Raw genomic sequence first — 22,092 nt, 5'->3', positions numbered from 1 at the left:
TAACTAGATAACCAGACAGCTACAAATAAAAAGAATGCTGACACAGGGGAAGTGAGTGTTTAGTGCAAGACAAAACACATAGCAACAACTAGAGAGAGAGAGAGAGAGAGAGAGAGAGAGAGAGAGAGAGAGAGAGAGAGAGAGAGATGGTTTTGACATTTTTTTTCTTTGCAAAGGCATATCTGCTACATAATCACATTCTCTCACAAAATGGCCTATAAGAGTAAGGCATTAGTAAACTATGTCCAAGGTAACTTCTGAGTTATGTTAAGTGAGCATCTGTGTCAGCTTCTAGAAATTCAGCATTGTATGCTCCATATCAGGAAACATACTAAAGCTGAACACCGCAACCCCTTATCCACATCATTCCTATATCTGGCAGCTATTTCTTCGTAACCATCGGTGCAGAAATTGGAGAGGAAATTGCTCAGATACAAGGCAAAATAGGCCCTTTCCAACACTTAGGAAACTCAAAATCTATTTTTGGCAAACGCATATCACCTCAACAGTCAACTTTGCCGTTTTCTTCTCCGCCTTCTTCCAGTGGAAGCCTCACTTTCTTGTGCTTCAGCAGCTCCCAAGTCCATCTTTCCAGAAGTATCAATTTCTTGAACCTTTAAATTTTCTTTCTCCGAGGAGCCACTTGTCTTGGATCCATGTCCAATTTTAGGAGCAGTCATGCTTCCTGATTTTGTGTCAGCACTAGGAGTGTCTTCATTGGATTTACTGGTAGCTGCATCCTTGTTCACCTTCTTGCCAGAATTGATGATATCGCTCTTTGACTTGCTGATACTTTTGCGGGCAGAATCAACAGACTTTCTACCAACTTTTGGGGTATCACTTTCGGAAAGACTACCACCTTTATTGATATCATTAGTCAACTTTGTCCTGGATCTATCATCCTTAATTTTGTTATCCCTGGACTGACGACCAAGCTTTCTAGTAAGAATACTGCCAGCTTTAGGTGATTTGCTGCCAAGATTGCCAGCTGTCTTCTCCGATGAATTAGCATTATTAGGGCTGTCATAGGAACCTTGACTCTTTTGTCTGCCTTTCTTACGCTTTGGAAGATCCCCCATGTGAAAGCTGTCAAACTCATCGCCACTGACCAAATGTAACATAGGAGGCTTGAGATCAAAATACAAGGTGATTATCTAAAATTTTTAATGCATCTAAAGCTGTTTACCTTCTTGAAGGAGTTTCTGCCTTTTCTTCTCTTGGTGAACGTCCTAGACTTCTTTTAGCTTTTTTACTTTGAGGCCTGATTTGTGTCATCAGAAAAGCAAAACAAGTTGATTTCAAGGAGAATAGTACTAAAAGTAATTTAAAACCACAACTTTGTTCAGATCAAACAATATAAGTTGTGCAACCAAAAGAACACCAAAGGAATGTTTAAAAAGAAGAGGCCACCCATTGCACAAGGCACCCACCAAGGCAGGGTCCGGAAAGATGAATATTTATGAAGTACCAGAAGAAACGATGAAAGGAAAGGTGAACCCTAATATTTATTTTCTGTATGCTGCCTCTGTGTTATTAACACCACAAGAAAGGAGAAGTTCGTCTTCAACTCTTGAGCAGCCTAACAGTGCATAGAAAAGCACACATCCATTCATAGAGGAAAAAAACTAGAGACTAGCAAGATTATATGTATATGCATATTTATTACTGCAGACTAAGTTTAACAACTGCTAGCCAAGACTTCAAGAGTACAAAATAGCTATTTCATGCTTCCCAAAGTATTAGAAAAACAAAACCATGTACAAGTGCAGAACAAATATTTTAATGTTTTATACACTTGCAGCATTTCAATAAAATCAAATGAAGCTGTAAATTATAATTAAATTCTACATGCACGGTTCAGAAGAAACAAACGTACATTTCTGACGCACCATCTGGACTTGAAAGGTCTTTTACTTGCCCCTGCCACACAAGTAAATGAATCTTAAAAGAAAAAAACCAAAGAAAAGAAAATAATAACCTAGCAAAGGATATGTTCACCAACCCCATTTTTACTGGTGTTGCCTTCAATAAGTTCCCAGCGTTCTTTCTTGAGAAGCAATGTTTCTACATCACCATCATTATAAACAACCTGGATACAGTGGGGGAAAGAAAGAAGACTAAAAGATGTGCAAACAATAAGAATTTCTAAAATCAAGTATAACAGTGATCTACCTACCTTATGCTTTTTAGTAATAGGATTGAATGCCTTAACTACACCCTCATAAAACCTGCAGATCAAAATACACTTCAAAAGCTGAGAAGTAATGTGATCATACTAATACAAAGCAATATGAAGTTACTAACTCATATCTCAATTTAATAACAGATGATGTTAATTACTAACTGCAGATATCGGAGAAAGATGGCAATCAACAGATAAGAATATGTTAGCAAATACTAGTAAACAAGGTATCCTATTGTACTGGCAAAATCAAGAAATGCAATTTGTTGAAAAGATAATAAGAAAATCATATTTTAATTCGCATCTGACTACGATGGTAAATCAGTTGAATATGATATTTATCTGTGCTTTAACACTTATAAATCTCTATCTCAGAGAAGGCTACCAAATGCCTTTCCAGAAACATCCAATGAATGATTCCACTCTTTCGAGGCTATTTTTGTATCTTGCATCAGCAATTGAAGAAAAGAAATCAACACAGTAACAAAGAAGGAAGCAGAGGCCCTAGATATTAAATTGACTGAAAATTAGTATTCAGCAATTAGGGGTCTAGAAATATTTAGAGCTGAAAATTTCACAAGCTCGGATGATATGAGTGCAGAAAAACCTAGCACTCACCATGACATAAACCAAAAGAAGTAACTAATACACGAACAGTGACCTACTTTATACCAACGCGTAAAATATATAAGACCTCTGCCGAGTGCCAACAATTTTCTGAGTTAAGACCTACTTTGTTAATACAAAAACCAATTTTGGCATAGTACTCTGAAAGCTGGAGGTGAAAGGTAAAGGATGATTGATAACTTCTAACTCACTTCTAATAATTTGCTCTAAAATTTACACCAGTGAATCTAGAACAGCTCATGTTGTCAATAGACATGTCAATATGTCATCTCCAACTAGCCAGTGAGGACCACAACCAGCTTTGTCAGAGAGATTAAGGGGTACATTTGTTCGATGAAACAAAAATTAACAAGGATGCAAATCAAATTGGTGAAAGGAAACGTTTTAAAGAAGAGCGAAATATATTAAAATATCTTCTGCCTAATGAAACTTTCAAGGGAACAACCAACAGGTAATAGGTTAACCTCTCACAGAATAATCTTGATCAGAAGTCTGGATTCTGAAATTCTGGATTACCTATTTCCAGTTTCTAGGCTTTCATATGGTCAACAAGAAAGAGGCAAATCTCCTTAACATGGACTGCATTTAAGATCATATGAAAATACCATCAAGCTCATTCACTTGAGTTAGGAGGTATCCATCAGATTTCATCAACCATCATCTCACCACAGGAGTTATTTAAAATTTTCATGTGACTTGTTTTACCATCTACTGGGATATTATCTTAAATTTCAGCATTTATGCAAAATATACTGTTAAAACTCCTCATTCAGAAGGCTATCATTAGATTGAGAGCACTCTTATACAAGAATATGATTCCTAGATTTAGCACTAACCTTCAACAGAGTAGTGTCTATATTAAAAATCAGCTAGACAACCACCTGACAATCCAACCTAGACTGATGCCACAAGCGCCCGAGTCAAAGTAATCAGCTTGCAGTTTAATCATTTTCCCCAGAAAATGAAATGGCCATTTTGTGAGTTAGTTCCATAAGATGCTTTCCTTTTTAGGCGCGCACACTTACTAAATATTTTCAATGTTTCTAGCAAATGCAATAGGTTGATAGTGGAAGAATACAATAAATTAAAAAGGAATACCAACCTCAAAAAAGAAAAGAGAACATACAAAATTGTATAGACTTAACCCAATTATAAGGCATTATAACACAATAAAGATCATGCCAAGGTCTCAAGTAAACTTACGCAAGAAGCATGTCATGCTTAACGTACTTATACCTAATCGTTGTGTGACTTGACCATCCATAGTTCCTACATGGATGCTTTATGCTGTGGTCAAGGGATCATATCCACATATGTGCCTGTGCGGATAAATGCAGGTGCATGCACCAGTTTTCCAAACATTGCAGTTTGCAAATCAAAATATTCGACCTTCTAACACATTGCAACTACTAACTACAATTCTATATAGAAAGAAGTTTTGCATGTTTAAGGCAAATAAAATTTCTAGAAAGGAATAATATATAACACTTCACCAATGCATTGCCTTATAGGGTCAGAATGTAAATGCAAGAAAAAGAACGGTAACATAAGAATACCAAATAAGCACAAGAAACTAAACTAAAATGTTATTTACGTCAGAAAACTTTATTCTGAATAATTGGAAAAATGGCTATTCAAATAAGGTATCAAAACTCCAATTAAGCTGAGAATGGAAGTAAATACTAATGTATATCTACTGTGAAGTCTGCACGTACTTTTTATCATCCGGCCACCAAACTTTAATCTTAGAACCTATAAGGCAATCATCGAGATCTTCACTCTGTGCTGAGGCAGAAATCTGTCATATGGCAATTGCATAAACAAGTAAATGTATCAGAATTAAAAACTATTGTACTAAATTACAATAGAAAGGAAGATTGTGAGAAAAAACAGGATAGGTGACTCGTGAAGCAAGTCACTTCTTGTTGACTTTTAGCATGAAAACCTCCAGAACCAAAATATAAGAGCTAGGCTTCTAGCACAACCAGAGAGCAGGTACAACAAGCATGCACCTTCTAGATTAAAGCCCATTATGTGGCAGAGATGGACAAAACAATCAAAAGCTGACTGACATAAAGTACAGAACTTCCTTTCATTTGAAAAACAAATTACTTTTCATTATTTTGGACATGCAAGGTAGGTTAAAATAACAGAAGTTCCATTATGAAACTAGAATAACAAAGCTTTCACTAGGAAACTAATATATACACAACCATTTGTTAACTGGCAATGCATGTGTTTGGTGAAATCGATTATTGAAAGGCGGCCACGCATTACGGGCGGTCACCCCACTGCCTATCGCCTAGGTAGAAGAAGGGTACCAAAATGGTGTAGTATTTTAATATATAACAAATTAAATATAATTTTATATGATAATAATATATTCTAAAAATTATTACTAAACTTACAAGTAGCTAAAAATTTAGAATCATAACTAATCATTTTTTATCATTTAACATTCATTGAGATTCTAAAAAACTAGAAAACTAAAAATCCACATACTACCATTCAATACTGGGAGTGGCAAAATTTGACCCGACCTGTTAACCCGACACGATAATCCGGCTCTTAATTGATTTTTGGTTTAGTATAATTAGAGTTTGGTGGTAAACGGGTCAATTCGTCTAATATGTTTAATAATCAGGTCATCTTTGGGTTTATACTACTAACCCTTTTGACCCGTTTGCTAATCTAATCAGGTCAAGTCAACCCGCCAACCCGTTATATATCTAAACTAAAACCCTAACTACACCTACTCTAACTCACTCACGCACGCCTCTCCCACTCGCCACTCTCCACTCCTCTCCATCTGCCTCATCGAAAAGGGGGAAATTTTTTTCACCCACTTCCGTCTGCCGCCTGCCGCGGAGCCTCTGTCTCCGCCTATCGTCTGCCCCGAGCGTCTCCGTGTCCGTCTGCCGCCTGCTGCGTTGCCTCCTTCTACACTTGTCGTCTGCTCCAAGCGTCTCCGCCTGTCGTCCGCCTCATCATCTGCCCTCACCCGTGCAGGTCTAAGTGTTTCAGACCTCACCGCTACTGTCTGCCGAGCCATCATCGCTGCCGCCGCCACAGCCTCCCGAACCCGAGGTTCTTTTTGCACTTATTTGTATTGAAGATCAGTTGTTTAACTGGTTTTAATCACTTGGTTTTCTCTAATTTTGTTGCTGCTGTTGTGATGTCGCCTTAAAGTTCAAAAGTGTATAAATATTACAAGTTTTTAGTATCCAGTACTTATGCCAAAGGCTGGAGGAATTTCCTATCATGAAGAGGGAACTGCTCTTTTCTGGAAGTAATTAGCTAGATGCAGGGTCTAATTTAGTGGAGTTTCCCATCTTTTTAAGGCCTACTACACCAGAGACCATAATTTAGTTACAGCAATGTTAGCTAAAGCATGGTTAATGCAAAGTACAATAGGCTATTTTATACAGGGGTAGTTATTTGGTCGAACTTAACATCGAATCAATGCTAAGGACCAGTGGACAATCATAATATCTAATTTCTATCTAAGAAACTATGTATCTGTTGAATCTAAAACATGGCAAAAATTCTAAATTGTCATGTGAGAGTAGGTCTTTCCATACATAGCTGGGTAGGTTAGTAGAAATGGGTGTATAATTTGCAGGACATTGACCATAACCAGCATTTGCTTTTGTCTACTTCGTAGAGGGGCCCTTGCTATATTTACCATAGTACAGGAATTCCTCCCCAACTATTTGGTGATACCACCATTACATTGTGTTACATATTCAGTTTTATTTAGTTTAATCTTTCCTATGAAGTGCAAAACTGCTTAGGCTCGTAAGAGTGAACATGGTTGAGTGGATATAATATATTTCTATTGCATTTGAATTCTCAGTTCATTCAGATGGACTGTTAGGCGTCCTCATAATTACAAAATTATGCTCTTTTCTTTACAGATTCCTCACCTAAGGCCAGCTGAATACAAGAGGTCCAGATTGTCCAGGAGCCGAGGGACCATAAACCGTGCTTACGGCGGGGTTTTATCTTGGAGTACCATTAGGGAAGGTAAATACTAAATAGTCATAGTTGCTGCAGACTTTGTAGTGTGATTTGTATCGTTTCTTTCCCTTCTCTTGCCTGTTCCAGCAGGCTAAGTCCATTTGTTTGCTCATAGGATTATTCGAACATTTTTGGTAGAAGGGCAAAAAGATTGTTAAGGTGTTAAGGATCCAGAAGCCAAGGAAAAGCAAGCCTCGAAGAGCTAAGCAGCCTAAGCTGCCAGTTATAACATCAATAAACTTTTCAGTTTTGTTAGTCTAAAGAGAATTTTTAGTGATAGAGAAGTTGCAAGGAGTTGTGCCCATCAGCACTCATCTAGTAGTTGGATGTTGTTGTTACTATTATATGGATTTGCATTAGGATTGGATGTATGGTTAATGGCATAACGCTTAGAATCAACGATGGTCGTGCCACAGGCACGGACCATGTCAACCACCGGCCGGCACGGCACTTGCCGGCCGTGCCGTAAGAGGAAAGGAAAAAAAAAAAAAAGGATACTCACCTTCGCCTTCACCGTTGTCGTCGTCAATCGCCTTTGCCCATAGCTATCACCCGACACACTCGGGCAGCAGCAACAGGCGACGCCGATCGGCAACAGATAGGTCGACGGCGAGCAGCGAAACTATTTGAAGGGGAGTCGTGCGGCACCCCTTATGCCATGTGCCAGTACACTGCCGGCACGGCCATCCATGCTTGGAATTATTATTTTTATGTTATATAAGTTTTTAAGTTGAAAAGAGATTATTGTATAATAGATAATTTATATAGGGTAAATCAATAAATAATTAATCTTTTATGTAGGGTAAAATAGTAAATAATTAAATATTATTGTGTTATTCGTGTAGTGTTACACAGGTCGTGCCGTGTTAATACAACCCGTTTATTAAACGGGTTACACGGGTCATGTCATGTTACCTATTTAATAAATGGGTCGTGTTTGTATCGTGCTACCCGTTTAATAAACGGATTGTGTTCGTGTCTACCAAATGCAACTCATTTAATAATAAGATCGTGTTCGTATTAGGGTGAAGTTGACCCGACTCGAATCAGCTTAACACGACCCAATTGCCACCCGACTCGAATTCAGTACTACAAATCCCAACCTATAATCCATTTATAGCAGGGACAAAATTGAAAACACAGAAAAAAGTTTGAAATGGAGGGAAGTAGAGAGCGAGAGATAGATCAGCACTTCATCGTCGAAGAAGGAGAAAAAGCCGCAACGAAAAAGAGGGACAGGGCAAGGGATGCAGATGAGCTCGTGCTACCGCTTGCTGCCACCGCCGCAACTTGCCGCTCAAGAGAGATGGATTTAGGGCAGAACCCAACCCGCATCTAGCGGGCCGCCATTCTTGCTTTTCAAAATATTGCTCTAAACTAACAAAAATTAATAAAGTAATATACTAGGGAAGGGAAACCGGAATAAGAGTGATATTGCTTTAGATACTGAAAGTAATAAAAATACAAAAGTGAATATTACGTGCCTATACCAAACAAACATATTGATATAGAAAAATGTCTCATTTCTCCTCGTTGCAATTAAAATTTGATACGTTATGTTTTTATTTTAACATTACTACTGAATAGTAGACAAGGATACCTCTTCCATTTGTTGACCTCGCTTCCTCTTAGTCTTATGTCCACCAATCTCTCCCAAGTTGCCTTTATCTTTCCGAAGTGCCTTCATAGAAAATTTTGGAGAAACCATTTCCAAAGTTAGGATACCCAAGAAAAAAAAATTGTCAATCGTTCATTATAGTAAAAGGACTATATATTACTATCAGTAATCGGATAATATCCATGATACGGTGTCATACTAGTAACCAGGGAAATGGGGTGATGATCAGTATATTAGACTTCAGAAAAGAGAAGGAAGAAATGACATATAGTAAGGCTACAGAAAATCTATTAAATAGGGATTGGCACCCAAAATAGGCCAGCCAAAGTAGTATCCACATGACCAGTTTTGGACCAACAAAAAAGCAATAGAGAAAAATGGTGGGACAAGGAAAAGTAAAAATTATAAAGCTAATATAGCACAATGAAAGCAAGCATGTTACAGTTTCACTAAGATGGAAAGATGAAATAGGTAATTTAACAATAACAAACAATTTTGAAAAAAGAAAGAGAAAAAAGAAGAAAATGTATCCTCAGGAAAGTAAAATATATTATGATTCATGTATCAAGTAACTAACTAAAACTTAAAAGCATATTTTTCATTTCCTGCTGATATAGGACAACCAAGAAAAAATTAAAACTTAGGTTCAGGATATAAAGCGTTGAATAAAGTGAGGACATGCAAAGAAAAATAAGGTAAAGCAGCAAGGCAGAACCTACAAGAGCATGTTAACATAAGTTACATTTTTCAGTCACAACATTATGCAGATAAGAAGATAACAGTTAGATGTAGTCCTTGAAAGTCACCCTCCAATTCCATAGTTATATTATTGAAGCCTTAGCTAGGCACCCTCTTATCAGAGTAGTTTTCCTTGATTCAGAAAGTGTATGCTCCGTATAATGGAATAACCCCAAAGTATAGGAATCTCCTGATGCTTTTTTAAGCCTCACCCTGATGTTTCTCTATCAATGCTTCTCCAGCAGAAATTTAGTCACATATTACAATTCGGATAGGATTTGGATCACTTCATAGAATGGTCATTCTCCTTTATCTCCTCCTCTAAAAAATTGCATTTCCTTCAAAATAAAATTTATCTCGTAAAAACTTATAATGCTTTACACCAGCAAAATCTTATTCCGAAGGATTGGTTTAGCAGCATCATTCATTTTCTCCAGTTAAAGAGTATGTCTTGGGTTCCACATTGTCTAGATGCATTGATACTTACTCAAAGTACAGGTCTTTGGAGCAGTATTCATTTGCAAAAGCAAAAATATTTGCAAAGATAGGCTTGTGCTTCTAATTTTGCATTGACGACATTTATCTCTTTGGTAAAAATTTGTGATTAGGTGGAACTTTCCAAGGTTCCAAAAATCGGTATCGGGATCGGGATCGGCCGTCCGAAAAAACGATACGTATCGGCTGTATCGGCCGTATCGGCCGCCTGTATCGGATCGGACTATTTTAATTAAATAAAATTCTAAATATTATTAAAAATATTAGAGAAATTTTTAAAAATTTAGAAAAAATTATAAGAAAATAAGAAATAGTAATTACTCACATATAAAGCCTAAAAAGTAAAAATCTCTTTTTCTCCCTCTCTTCTTTTCTATCCCTCTAATTGTTAGTCTAAAGTATTCATTTTCTCCCACATTCTTTTTTTTTATCTTTTTCTCTCTCTCTTCCTCAACTTTTTTTTTAAATCTTTCCCTCTCCCTCACTCTCTCTTCCTTTTTTCCTCTCTCTCATACCCTTTTTTTTAATCTTTCCTTCTCCCTCACTCTCTCTTCCATTTTCTCTCTCTCTCCCACTCTCTCTTGCTTTTTCCCTCTCTCTCTCTCTCTCTCTCTCTTCCTTTTTTCCTCTCTCTCATACCCTTTTTTTTAATCTTTCCTTCTCTCTCACTCTCTCTTTCATTTTCTCTCTCTCTCTCACTCTCTCTTGCTTTTTCCCTCTCTCTCTCTCTCTCCTTTTCTCTCCCTCACTCTCCCTTCCTCTCTCTCCCTCTCTCTCTCTAGCTGCTGCTGACAGCAGTAGTTGTCAGCTGCTGCTGTCAGCAGCAGCTGATGCTGACAGCTACTGCTGTCAGCAGACAACTGCCTGCTGCAGCCGCCTGCAGCAGGCCGATCCGTTTCGGCCGATCCCACTCGGGATCGGCCGAAACTCGAATCCTTGGAACTTTCCGAAGCAGGTACTTCAACTGCAATTTTATGTTTTATTCCTTCAAATTCCATGTGGATAAAAATAAGTCTAAATTCTTATGCCATTGATTTATCCTATAGTTCAAGCCTTCAAGGGCCTTCTTTTTCAGATTATTTTGGAAATCACATGGAAACTTTTACTGGTGATGCATTTAAGTAAGTTTTGTAATAATTCCTCGCTTATACTCATTATCATCTCCTTCACATCATCCTAAAAATCAGGAATATAGCTTCGATGACATCATGCCTTATCTCCTTATTTGTGCTTCACCATGCAATCTCATCTTAATTAGTTAAATTTGCATTCAGCTAGACATACCCAACAAATTCTAGATAGTAAACAATCAGTGATTATAATCGATTACTAGAAAACAAATTATTTTTATCTTCTTCTTACTCATATTTTTAAGCATAAATCCTCATACAATATATGATTATCCTAGGATTCCCATACTATGATCAATTGTTGAGATAGTGGCTATTAAAAGCTCTAATAATTAAAATAATTGTGTGTGACTCGATTAGAAAAAGAAAAAAGAAACAAGCAAAAAGACTAACCGACCAAAGCATATCCACCAAGAAGCGTAATCTAATAGCCGAAGAAATAGCAGGCAGTATCATGATTGTTGCTCCAAAAAGACAAGATTCATGCATGATCACTTACATTCAGACTAAGCTCTCCAGCTGCATCTCCTTCAGTGTCGGTTTTCTCCTCCTTAGATTTGGACTTTTTCCGCTTGCTTGATGATTCTCCCTTACTAACCTTTCCTGCAGATCGTGTTTTATCCATTTGCGACAATGTCTCCCGAAAATTAGCATTCTCATAATGCCCTCTATTAACTTTGTGTCCAAGGAATTTTCCATCTGAACCACTGGTGCCATCTGAATCCTTAAAATCCAAATGTTTAGTAGGTAACATGTCATCTTGTGAGCGGCTATTCCTCCGACCTCTCTTCAGCTTAGAAGAAGCAAGCTGATCAGCTGCCAATTTACCCCCACCTCTCTTAGCAGATGTCTCTGACCCTGGCGCAACATCAAGGGCTCCGTCACCATTCCCTGAAGGAGGTTGAAGTTCATCTTTTTCATCAGGATTTGACACAGATGATTCTACTTCTTTGCCAGAAGAACCATCAACAAGTGCACTATCAGCTTCTTTTCCACGGCTTCTTCTCCTGCCAGGAGCTACCGGGTTTTCTTTATGATTATCAACAATAGAATGATCAACTGTCTCTGTCAACTGAGCAGATGAAGCAGCTCTATTCACCCTTGATTTTCTGGCATTCAGATGAGGCCTTAGAGAAACTGGGTCTGACTTCTCCAAATTAGCAGACTTGGCTGGGACAATACGTTTCAATTGTCCACTACGACGAGAGCGTTCAGGGTTCTGTTGAGCTGAAGTAGTCGGTTCTATCACAGATTCTCCATTAGCTATGGGAATAGTACCATTGCCCATCTTTGATCTTGATAACTTGTTTGCAGCACTAGCAACTTCTTCAGGACAACAAACTTCTTGATCAAACTTTGACGATCCCTGTGATTAAGGTGGAAAAAAGAAAAAAGAAAAAAGAATTGCTTGACATCCAATATTCAACCATAGAAACCAAATCAAAAATGTGGCAGACAATTGATAGATGCATACCTGAGGTAGTTCATCAGAAACAGTCCTCTCAGATAGTTTGCTATCGTCTGCCTGAAAAACAAAATTATCATCACAAAACAAATCAATTGCATCATACAACTTCATCAATCAATATAACATGATAAACCAACTAATACAGCAAAATATGGTTGCATATTTTTTCGGCCATTACTAGTGTTGTAAAAGAGCTGTCCACACAGCTCACCAGCCTTATTTATTGGAGCTGACGAACCAAGCTCGAGTTGAGCTGTAAATGATTGGTTTGAGCTTCGCTTCGCTTGGAATTTACTCAACCTTGGCTAGTCAGCTAGAATAAATAAGGCAGGCGATGTGCATGGACGCACATGGGCATGATGGAAGTTACAATGGGAAAATAAAAGTAACATGGCATGCAGCAGGAGGGACTAAACCCCACAACCTATAACACAACTAAGCGCACCCTATCTGTGCTGACAACAATGTTTGTCAGATAACATGTACACATTTTACGGTAATATATATACAAATATATAGAATCTCGTATCTACAAGCGAGGTTGGCCCAAGCTTCAAAAGATTCTCACTGAAAAAAAAATCCTGTAAAGAGATTAAGCTTCTGTAGGGCAAAGATATGTGACACCGTATGTAGAGACATTGAAAACACAGCCATGTAGAATGAATAATCTCTACTCATATAGAAGCAGAAATATTGACACACCACATTTTCGGCAGAAGATTTTAGATCATTGCGCTCCACAGCATCGGAACTATCTTGGCACAAACAGGTAATGATCCTACTGTAATCATTCAAATGAGTGTCTGCAGATTGGAAAAACTCCCTCAAGATTGGTTGTAGTTTCGAAGCACAGTTTCTGATCACTTTCCCCCCTAGTCTGAACAAATGTGGCCGGACTTCCTGAAAAAATAAATCAAAGGTAAAGGCAAACAAATAATTATAGATATGAATGCAATTAGAAGATGAAAAATTATATCGATGGAACCTACATTGTTTTCCTTTTTCACACTATCAAGCAGGCAGGAGACAAGTTCTGAGGAAATTTCTTCACTCTCTTCTATTACGAGTGTCATTATGATCTCCATTGAAGAGAAAACATTTTCCGGATGGCTTAAACTGAAATTTAAATAACAGTTAGAAAAAAAGAAGAAAAGAAAAGGTAGAATCAAATCAAAACAGATCTGCTAAAATATAAATTGATGGACAAATAGACAGCCATATTTAATGCTATAAGCTCAACCAACAATAAAAGGGGAATATTAGGTCTTGTTTGCTTTGAGTTCAGGAAATGCATTTTAATATCTTAATAATGGGAAGGGCATATTTGTGAATGAGACAATAAATATTCTTCTTGTAGTAACAGTAGCTCGTCGAGCATACAATTGACAGGAGACATGAGAAAGAAGTCTCACCCCCCTCCCTCCGACCAGGCCCACCCTGCCGAAACCCTTCTTTTCACAATCTCACCAAAACTTGTTTGTCAGAATAGTGTTTTAAATGAGGTTTTAGTGGTCTCAGTGGATTGGGTTGGCACGTGAGGATTGCATGCATTGCAATTTGGTATGCCACCTACTCAGATGTCTGCTTTTATATAGAAAGGTAAATACTTTTTAGGCCTTGCCTAAACAAATGATTTTCTTATTTCAAAAGGAAAGCGACCTATATTGATGGTCGGGAAAAAATCAATATGTATCCTAGGAACATAAGAAGAAATGCAAAGTTAGTAAGAACTATATTGAATTCCAAATAGATTAACTGAAACTTGAGATCATCGCCGTTGTCACCTCTGCAAGAGATGGCCCAAAGCCACCAGGCTAAGTGGCTAACAACCATTTTAATATGATCCAAATCTTATTTGGGTCTAAGTAAGAAATTTGTCTACATCCCTGAATTACAGGAAATTACAGTTTGCGTAGTTCCGAAAAAATATTCACAAGATGTTCAAATTACATCCTAATAATATGAAACCAAATAGATTAGAATGATAACGTCATTATATATAACTTTCATATTTAGATTTCCTTCATATTCGAACTCTATCTGAGGGGGACATAGTTACAATCTGAGGAAAAGTTAGGAGGACGGTTTATCTAGGTTTAATTATTTAATTCTTATTTGGCGTAGGACTGTTTTGTTTAATCTCATATATAGAGTATTATGACTTGTATCTTAGGCATGCTTATTGACTAGATTATCTTTCTCAATTTCTCAATCTCCTCTCTCTAGCTTCCGCTCTATCATCTAGAAAATCTGTCTCTTCCCTTGCTGCCTTCTCTTAGGGATTTTTCCCTTCACCGTGACGATACACTTTCTCACCGTACACAATCCTACTAGAGTCATTACACATTTCACTATCATCTACATCAACCCTAGCCTTTATTCATCTATCACCTACCACATATAAACCCTAGATTCGATGTATACCACTTTTAGAAGACCAGCAAGGGACTAATTTGTTGTCTCTAATTAGAGCTCGAGTACCACAAGTCAGTCCATATCAATTTGGTATTAGAGCAACATTCCTCAACATGCCCACAGCAAGAGTCATGTCTGTAAGAAGAAATATAACAAATCTAAGTTTTTCAATACCATATGTCCCACCACCCGAGCTCTCGATAGAACTTGTGATTGAGGACAACCACATGGAGAAGTGGAACATATCATACCACGATCTCATACCTTTAGGGCCTTGATGCGCTCCACCCTCGCCAATTTGAAGGCCATTAGTATGAAGAACATGAAAGTACTCGAAGAGAAATAGAGAGAACATCAAATCTAGACCTACCATTGGATCGACGACTAAGCCTATCACAACAACACCTACACGTAACGCAAGGCCAACAACCACACCATGGCCTCAACATGAAGACAAGGCCAACAAAACCTCTTTCACCTCTGAGACAAAAAAAAATCATGCGTCATTAGTGCCCACTCCAAAGCAGAGAACAAATGAAAATTTTGCGGACAAGTTACGCACCCCTACGACCATCGACATCCGCAAACCTACGCATAATGTCACGGGTTGAGCATTAGGATATTTGGCGACTATACTAGAAGGCAGTGGAGATGCTTTGCCATAGTCAAAAAAGAGGATGGACGTAGGGACACTTGCAGAATGACAATTCAAGGCTGAACCGCGCGACTAGATTTTCCTAAGTTCAACGATAGCGACCCGCTCAACTGGGCCTACCAAGTGCAGCAGCTTTTCTCTTATTAAGACACACCTAAAAATTCCAAGATTTTGTTGGCCTCTTTTCACCTAGATAATGTTGGCATACAGTGGTTCCAATCAGCCCAAAGGAATCGACCGTTGATTCGAGCCATTAGGATACAAGGAAATCAAAGTGACACTCTCGAAACTTGTTCGAACAACTTCGATCCAAGCTTATCAAGAAGTGATTGAAAGGATTTCAAATGGAGTTCGAGGATAGCCAGAATCCACTCTTTGAAGCACTTTCATAAGCAAACTCCGACCCGACGTCTAAGTTGAAGTTAAGGCGACTCAACCTACTTAGTTTGTGAATAACTTCCACACAGCAAGGGTGATACAAGAGAAGATTTGGGCATTGAAAATAGGGTGAAAAGTACCATGGACGGGGACAGAGATGCAGGAGAGCACCTGGCCACCTGCGGCCACAACGGAGCAACCAACCACGACCGCTGCGAACAAGCGAGCTCTAGCTAAGCTACCGCGGCTAAGGCTATTCCAAAGACCTATAAAGGTCCCTCACAAGTCTAACATGATGCCCTATATCAACCTAAGTGGAGGAATGAAGAGCTAAATATTTATACTTCTGTTGTGACAAGAAATTCATTCCGAGGCACAAATATGTTAAATCAGCAACTCGACGACTATGTGCTCATCGATTGAAGCAACCCTCACGTGTACTACAACTTCTGTAGTGCTGCTCTTCGACTTTACCACTCTTCCGCGGTGCTGCTCCTTGACGACAGTGTGCTCATCGGCAGAAGCAACCCTCACGTATACTACAACTTCTCTAGCGTCGAGTACCTGACAGAGCTTAGCATTGAGGCAATCTCGCCTCACCGCCATGGGAGCAAGAGCTAGGACTCCGTCACCATGGATGTCCACTCTCGAAGCCTCGCCGTCGCTGATACCTCGATCTCCGCCGCCACTTTACCAACTCCGACGACACGTCCACCGCCGGAAGCCGATGTTACTAAATATTGCTACTAAATATTACTGAATTCTGCTAGATCTGTGTATGTGTTATATTATTTTTGTTAGTTTGGTCAAAAAATGATGTATTACAGTATTAAGTTTGGCCAAAAAATATTGTATTAATCTTGTAAATGGGTGAATCAAGTCAGAGTAAATGGGTTAACCATGTTGTGTAAACGGGTTAATTGTGTCATGAAAACAGTTTGACTATGTTGTATAAAGAATACAACCAATTTATTAAACAGGTTAAACGGGTCATGTTCGTGTTTAGAAATTTGACTCGTTTAATAAATGGGTCGTGTTCGTGTTTGTACTATCTTGACCCAACTGGAACCCAACTAACCCAACTCGATTGCCACCCCTAGTTGTCATATCATCCACCCCCATTTTAGCATCACCTTATTTTTTGAAGGCATTCATGGTCAAGTGCAATGGTTCAGTGGTTGGCATTGGAGCTATCTTCATGCAAAGGTTGACCCATGGCCAACCTCAGCAAAGCTCTCTCACCCAAGCCTTAGCAACTGGGAAGGTGTTAGCTATTATTCATGTTGTAACAAAATAGCGCTCATATCTTATCGACCATCTCTTCACTATCCGCATTCATCAACGAGATTACCTTACTTTTCAGGTCAGCGAATACATATACCAGCACGACAAAGATTAGTGTTCAAGCTACTTAAATCAACTATGAAATAGTATACAAAAAGGGAATGGAGAATCGAGCTACACATGTGCTATCGCAACAACCCAATACAAGTGAAATAACAACTTGTTTCAACGAGTTGGATTCAAAGGAGATCAAACGATCTGAGGATTCCCAAATAGAGATTATATTTCACCTTGAGGGCAATGTGGATATATGCATGTTGGATTGACACAATCCAAGATTGATTTGAGTCTAAATATAAAATTAGTCTAATCCCTAAATTGCGAGAAATTATAGTCTGCGCAGCTCCAAAAAATATTCATAAGATATTCAAGAATGTCCGAATAATATGAAACCAAATGAATTAGATCGTTGCCGTCATGACTACAAATTTCATAGTCGGACTTCCTTCGGATTCAAAATCTATCTGGGGCAAAACGAAGTTATAATCTAAGGAAGAATTAGAAGGCAATTTAGATAGGTTTAATTATTTATTTCTTATTCAATTTAGGACTTTTTTGTTTAATTCTTTATAAATAGGGTCACACGGCTTGTATCTTCAGCATGCTTACTACATAAATTTATTTTCCTCAATCTCTTTATCTCCCATCCCTCTAGCTTTCTCTTTATCATTTAGAAATCATTCTCTTTCCTTCTTGTCGTCTCCTCATAAAGGCTTTCCCCTTCACCGTGATGGTACTCTTTCTCACAGTGCACAATCCTACCAGAGCCATTATTCGCATTCCACCATCATCTAAATCAAACATATACTAAATTCATCTACCATTTACCACATATGAATCTTAGATTTGGTGCACACCGCTTCCAAATGGACAGCAAAGGCTTATTTGTTGTCTGGGGCTGATTTGATTGCGATCCTTAATTGGGTCGTTACAATTTAGTATCAGAGCTCGAGTATCTCAAGCTGATCCCTATCATACTTTTACAACAAAAATAAGTGTATGGAAATAAGTGTATGGGGTATTAAAAGAGAAGGCAACAAAAGTAACAATAAAAATGAAAAGAGAGAAAGAAACAACGACGAAGATATACATCACTAATTGATGTCCAATTTGGATTCAAGCCTGATATGACCATTGCTGGATCGAAACCAAGGAAAAACCTAGTATGTTTCCTTATTTTCATCCCTTGTTTCAAATTGGCAATGATCGAAAGCAATATGTTTCCGACAATACATATCGATATCGTTGACACTTCAAACAATTCCTGATTTCCTAAAATATGTACAACGTATGACCAATCTAAATCTTATAATTTTCTAAAAAGTAATAATAATTCTTAAAATTCTATACCCTATTACAATCCCCCCCCCCCCCCCCCCAAACAAAATGGTGATGTACAGTCAAATAATGAAGTGGCCATGGCATTGTTCCTCGCCCAATCACTTCCACGCCAAACTTTTAAAAGAAAAAAAGAACGTATGGCAATGGTTGATCCCTTGAGAATGGCATAGATATATATTACTCCATCTGTGCAATGGCACCTCAAAGTAGCATTATAGATTATCGAACATAAGGATCATGCTTGGTTTGGAGAATGCATTCTATAAAAGTTTTGTGCTACAGGTCAAATGCCCAACCAAAAGCACAAACATTTTTATTCGGGTGCGGATATGGCTTAACGTAACCCAACCAAACCAATCCATTTTAAATATCATCATTGGTTAACAATGGATTAGAATTGTTACCCAACTAATATTTGTGAAGTAAAGAATTTATTGACATCATGAAACAAGTATGCAACACCACAAGCTAAGATAAGTAACAAAATATGGCACCAAAAATTGTTCAGCATTAGTAGACATTCTACCTTATGGACTTAAAGAAATGGCGAAACATGTCAAGAATCAGATTGTCACATTCAAGGTCCAACATCACAACGCATGACCGAACCTTCGCAACAGTTTCAAGAATTGAAACCCTCTTTGAGTAAGAACGACTTAAAAGATCACTTAAGTTTTCAAAAGCTTCCACAATTATCTGAAATACTTCCTGAAACAAAAATTAAACTACAAGGTTAAGAAAATAAATGAGAAATACAAATAACTTCCTGCACTAATATAAACAGAAGGATCAGACTTTATAAAACATTAGTACAAGAATAAAAGAACCTTCATTAGATCATCGTCATATGGTGCATCCGGTGCCGTTATTCTAGTGATTTCACTTACACATGAGGCCACAGCAACTTTTACATCCACATTAGAGTGTCTAAAAAGCTCCTTGGAAACTAATGCTTTCAAAGCAGGATGAAGTGCATTAGACATTGACTGAGATGGTGATTGGTCAACTTCTGATAAAAAGCACTCAGTTTGCTGCACATAGAAAGTAGAAAATTATATGAAGAAAGATCACCTACAGTAAAATTGATCTCTAAAGCTAGTCAATATGAACAAAGAAAATACTAATCAAGTTAAGATGGATTTGGGCATATCACCTTGAGAAGGAACTAAGATTGAAAAAGTAGGCAATTTCAAGACTTGATCTTATAAAGACAATCACGTATTTAAAATTGAAAAAGTAGGCCATTTCAAAAGACTTAATCTTATAAAGACAATCACATATTTAAAATATGCTAGAACAAAAACAAAAACACAATTGACCTATTAACATTCACTATTATTATGTTAAAATAACAAGTGTAGAAATAATAAATAACCACTTGCAGCAACCAATGTAACATGGTCATCAAGAGAAACTAAATTCAACAGAAAAGAGAATGACTTTTGTGCTATTCAAAAACATGATTTGATAATATGTCACAGATCATAATCATAAAACACAATTAGTGACACAACGCATAGATAACATGGGATTGTCAAAATCATGATCTGACTGGTAAGATTGTATAATCCAGATATCTTTATGCAGTATGAGTTGATAAGGAGTAGGATCGTGGTAGAACTCGATCAGGATCTGGTAAAATCACAGGACAATGTTCCAGATTCAAATCCCAAGAATAAAGATATATGAGATACAAGCTGTTGGTTGCTAATCGAATGGCTAATAAGAACACAAATAAATAAGGTAATGATGTCAGCAAACCTTGTACAGTCCCATCAACCCATCAGTATTCAGAGTGAGGAGAATAAGAGGAATTTCTTGCGAACAATTATAAGCTGCATGGACTTCCGCCAATGATTACAATTTTGTTTGTATAATTTTGTACAAAAGATTATGTCATCAACCTTTTCTAGTTTCTAATTTCAAGATTCTGAAAGGTTCTCTCCTCAACAAGAGATGCACCCTATGACCAACATATCTTTTAACATATTTTGATATTCTTCTTTGATCTTACGATTCTCAATACAATCCTAAGAACATGATACTACAATCTTCCCACTGATCTAGTGTATGGCCCCAATTTTAAAAGCATTGTACTCCTCCAATTCCCTTCAACAACAAAAAAAGAAACAGAAAAAATAAAAATAAAAAATAGAGTCCCACACCAATTGTTTCGTGCAGGTAAGATGAAGTCATCATTGTTCATATATTCAAACATTAGAGAAAGTGGTCCTACCTAAACAAGGATGCCATAGAACCAGATTTATATTGTCCAGTGTCTCCTTTTAAATTACTTATTCCAATATCTCATATTCAAACTTGGCATAACAGCTTCCTTTTGCAAAACAAATCTCCATATAGTGTCTAAAGAAAATAAAGTTCCAGAAAAGCCATTCTGCAACAGTAGCTAATGAAAATGGATTGGCAAATGGTTCCACACAAATATATCAAAGTTTGCATAACTAGAGGAATCATAATCGAAATATGAACATGTCCAAGTTACTGGTTTTACAAACTTAATTTGGATGACTGCATATCCCACACATTGATATCAAAGGTTCTGCTTCCTACATCAGCACTAAGCAGCAGGCAAGAACTCGTCAAACACCAACACTCTTATAAATAGTATATATGAAGCAACCAATCGAACACAAAATAGTCAGTATGCCCAAGAGTCAGAGCACAGCTTCTCTATAAAATTTCGCTCTATCATTTTAACTTCCACTGGATCCAAAATTTAAAATAGATGAAAATCAATACATAATGACAATTATGAAAATCAATACATAATAACAAGTATGAACTAAACCCACATTATGAAGAAAATCATCTAACAAGAATAACAGAAACAACAAAAACACCACCAGTCAAGCCTTCAATCCCAAAAAATAAACATCTAACCAAAATAATAAAGAAAACGCATACAACAAATGACAATTACTTGTTAGAACACAAAAGGGGCCTCAACTGTGAACAAACAACAAAGCAATAAACGCATACGTCGAGAAGAGAGAGGAGCTCCTCAACATCGGAAGGCGGCGAGGCGAGCCTGTTCCCCACTTCCAAGAGTCGGTCCTCCAGTTCCTTCTGCGTGCTCGTCATCTCTCCGAGATCGAGATCACACGGTTCTTCAACCTCCTCTCAGACCACCCAAAACCTTAGAAAAACCCTAGAAAATCGAATCAAAAAAAAATAGGAACATATTCCAAACCACGGCAATGAGATCGAGAAATCACATAGAAATCCACAACGAACAGATTTGAAATCTAAGGTTTCGATAGGGGGGGATTCGATTATTTTTTACCTGCCCTTAATTCTTTTCTTTCCTTTCCTTTTCCTTTTTTTTCCCCCTCTTTTTTACGTCTTTTTCCCCCCCTCGTTGCTCTCTCGATGGCGGAAAGCGATTTTCTTTTCCAGTCTCCTTTTTCTTTACTTTTTCCCCATTTTCTACTCCGATTTATATTAATATAAAATATCGTTTTCTTATTAATTACACGTCGCCTCACCCTGCCATCGCGGATCAGGAGTCGGTTAACAGCGACCGAGTCGGAATCCGCACGGTTTATCTAATCGGGTTTACCGAGCGCTCTCGCGTCCGCGATGGACTCCCTCCCTATGCATCGGAAGTCGTGTGGTTTTAAGATCGCACTCCTATCCGCCTACAAGTTCTATGCGTTCATA

The 22,092-nt window shown here is 37.8% G+C and overlaps 1 protein-coding gene across 2 annotated transcripts; it reads right to left on the bottom strand.

Annotated features, from left to right (window-relative positions):
• Window positions 1-37: 37 nt before the first annotated feature.
• LOC140760072 (sister chromatid cohesion protein PDS5 homolog D-like) lies at window positions 38-21,831 on the bottom strand. Of its 2 annotated transcripts, none has more exons than XM_073096872.1 (15): window positions 21,716-21,831; window positions 21,412-21,580; window positions 19,239-19,442; window positions 18,938-19,119; window positions 13,268-13,394; window positions 12,981-13,178; window positions 12,285-12,335; window positions 11,310-12,176; window positions 8,430-8,510; window positions 4,525-4,607; window positions 2,177-2,228; window positions 2,003-2,089; window positions 1,877-1,920; window positions 1,187-1,261; window positions 38-1,104 (listed from the first exon to the last, which is right to left on the bottom strand). In XM_073096872.1, the coding sequence occupies exons 2-15, from the start codon at window positions 21,511-21,513 to the stop codon at window positions 510-512; spliced, it is 2,748 nt and encodes a 915-aa protein (XP_072952973.1). In that variant the 5' UTR covers window positions 21,514-21,580; window positions 21,716-21,831; the 3' UTR covers window positions 38-509. The 2 variants fall into 2 exon arrangements, with proteins under 2 accessions (XP_072952973.1, XP_072952974.1); XM_073096873.1 differs by having other exon boundaries at window positions 21,412-21,568; window positions 21,716-21,828.
• Between the last annotated feature and the right edge of the window lie 261 nt (window positions 21,832-22,092).

This window comes from Typha angustifolia, chromosome 5, assembly GCF_048772165.1.
Source record: "Typha angustifolia cultivar Huaian chromosome 5, ASM4877216v1, whole genome shotgun sequence".
In the NCBI taxonomy this organism is placed as follows: Eukaryota; Viridiplantae; Streptophyta; class Magnoliopsida; order Poales; family Typhaceae; genus Typha; species Typha angustifolia.
Note: the sequence above shows the minus strand (reverse complement) of the source record. Positions and strands in the feature narration are given on the sequence as shown.